The following is a 2,500-nucleotide window of genomic DNA, read 5'->3' as shown; positions in this document are numbered from 1 at the left end:
ACTTCAGCGGCTACGAGGTGATCGAGTGGCGCTTCCTGCCGTGGCCCAACCTGGTCATCGCCGCCGCCCTCTCGCTAGGTTGGTTCTCGGGGGTGTGGGTGGGGGTGGGGGTGGGGGTGGGGTGGGGTGGTGGTTAGGGGTTGGGGGGGTGTTTTTTAAATTGTTGGAGTGTTTGTTTCTTCGTTTCTTTGTGTATATTTTATTTGCTGAAGTGTTTTTTTTTCTTTGTTTGTTTTTGTACTTGTTTGTTTGTTTTTATTTGCTGATATGTTTGTTTCTTTGTTGATTTTTTTGTTGTTTTCATTTGTTTGAGTATTTGTTTCTTTGTTCGTTTTTGTTTGTTTTTTTATTTGTTTGCTTGAATACTTGTTTATTGATTTGATTGTTTTTTTTCATATACATCGTATTCACGTATCCGTTTGTTTGTTTGTTTTTAATCTATCTTTTTCTTCACTTTTTATTATTTACTACTTTATTTATCTGTCTGTTTGTTTATCTATTTATTCGTATATTTATAATTACCATACGTCCTTTTTTATTAATCATTACAAGTTTTGACAAAAAGACTTCCCTTGAGTTTCTTATTGTTTGGGGAGAAGGATATGATTAAATTAAAGGAGGTGATAATTAATAATAAATCAATAATGACTGTGATAATCGTAGCAATAAGAAAATAAGGAGAATAATGATGGTGTGGTTTGTGTCGGTGATGATAATGATAATGATACTATTGTTGGTTATAATACTCTTGATAGTTTAAAGGCACAATTATGAATGCATGATTAAATCTCTCATTCTCTCTCTCTCTCTCTCTCTCTTTCTCACTCTCGCACTCTCTCTCTCTCTCTCTCTCTCTCTCTCTCTCTCTCTCACTCCTCACTCTTTCTCTCTCTCTCTCTTTCTCTCTCTCTCTCTCTCTCTTTCTCTCTTCTCTTCTCTCTGTCTCTCTCTCTCTCTCTCTCTCTCTCTCTCCCTCCCTTTGCAACCCTCCCTCCCTGCCTCTCTCTCTCCCTCAACCTCTCCGTCCCTCCTCTTCCTCCCTCCCCATCCCCTCTTTATCTCTCTCTACCCCTCTCTCATCCTTTATCTCCCTCTCTCCCTTCACACCCACTTTATCTCCCTTTCTCTCGCAGCCGCCAACCTTTTGGGTAACTTCGCCATCGCCTTCACTTTCGAGATCTTCATAACTCTCGGCCTCGTGCTTGCTGTACCTGTGTCTGCGGGTTTGTATTAGTCCTCAAGTTATTTGTTATATGTATTAGTCATTAAGTTATTTGTTATATGTATTAGTCCTTAAGTTATTTGTTATATCCGGTTTGTGTTAATGTGTGGATAGAATATGTGGGTGAGTTATTTAGGGTTGAGAGTATGTGTGTATGTATGTATGGGAGATATTTTGTATTGTTTGTTGGATATGTTAAATTGGTCTAGGTTATGTGTTATATTAGGCTTATGTTATGTGAATGTGTGGATAATACTATGTAGGGGAGTTATTTAGGGTTGAAAGTTTGGTGTTGAGGGATATTTTGTATTGTATTTTGAATATGATAATTTTTTAGGTTATGTGTCATATCTGGTTTATGTTAATATGTGGATAATAATATGTAGGGGAGTTATTTAGTTTGAAAGTTTCGGTCATGGGTCAAATCAGGTTTATATTATGTTAATGTGTAGATAGAATTACGTAGGTGAGTTATTTAGGGTTAAAAGTTTGGTGTTAATAGATATTTTGTGTTGTAATATGAGCATGATAAACGGTTTTAAGTTATTTATATCAGGTTCATGTTATGTTAATAAAGGGGATAAATATTTTGTATTGTAATATGAGTATGATAAACGGTTTTATAAACGTTCCTCCTTCTCTCCTTGAAATTACCTCTCTTTCAATCTTTCTCCCTCTCTCCCTCAAACTATCTCCCTCTCTTCCCTCAAACTTTCTCCCTCTCTCCCTCAAACTTTCTCCCTCTTCCCTCAAACTTTCTCCCCCTCTTCCTCAAACTATCTTCCTATCTCCCTCATCTCCCTCAAACTTTCGCCCTCTCTCCCACAACGTTTCCACCCTTCTCTCCCTCAAACTTTCACCCTCTCTCCCACAACGTTTCCACCCACTCTCCCTCAAACTTTCTCCCTCTCTCCCTCAAACTTTCACCCACCCTCCTACAACGTTTCCCCCCTCTCTCCTCCCCGCAGTCCTCGACACGAAGTGGTACGCCGTGCAGTTCCAAGGCATGAAACTCGCCGGTGTTGTGCTGATCATGTGCGGCTTCTTCCTCGTCCTCTTCCCAGCGAACTGGCCTGAGTACATCACCAAGGTCCTCCGGTGGGTGGTTGGGATAGCAGTCAGGCTGTGCTGGGTTCTCAGGCCCTCAGCAGCGCCGCGCATGGCTCACTGACTGGCTGGCTGTGACTGTGTTATATGTGTATACGTTGTTGTGTGTTGAGTTTGTATACTTTTTTATTTATTTTTTTTTGTGTGCGTGTGTATTTTTCGTGTTGTGGT

At 40.1% G+C, this 2,500-nt stretch overlaps 1 protein-coding gene across 1 annotated transcript in view; it reads left to right on the top strand.

Annotated features, from left to right (window-relative positions):
- The window catches only part of LOC119579176 (putative thiamine transporter SLC35F3), a 29,669-nt gene that overhangs the window by 22,340 nt on the left and 4,829 nt on the right, over positions 1 to 2,500 (top strand). The window contains exons 6-8 of the mRNA XM_037926872.1: positions 1 to 78; positions 1,134 to 1,223; positions 2,191 to 2,320. The exon at positions 1 to 78 is cut by the window's left edge and continues 112 nt beyond it. Of these exons, the coding sequence (XP_037782800.1) occupies positions 1 to 78; positions 1,134 to 1,223; positions 2,191 to 2,320 (298 nt within the window). The remainder of the gene's footprint in view (positions 79 to 1,133; positions 1,224 to 2,190; positions 2,321 to 2,500) is intronic.

This window comes from Penaeus monodon, chromosome 12 (assembly GCF_015228065.2).
Source record: "Penaeus monodon isolate SGIC_2016 chromosome 12, NSTDA_Pmon_1, whole genome shotgun sequence".
Lineage (NCBI taxonomy): Eukaryota > Metazoa > Arthropoda > Malacostraca > Decapoda > Penaeidae > Penaeus > Penaeus monodon.
This window is presented reverse-complemented; position numbering and strand designations above follow the sequence as displayed.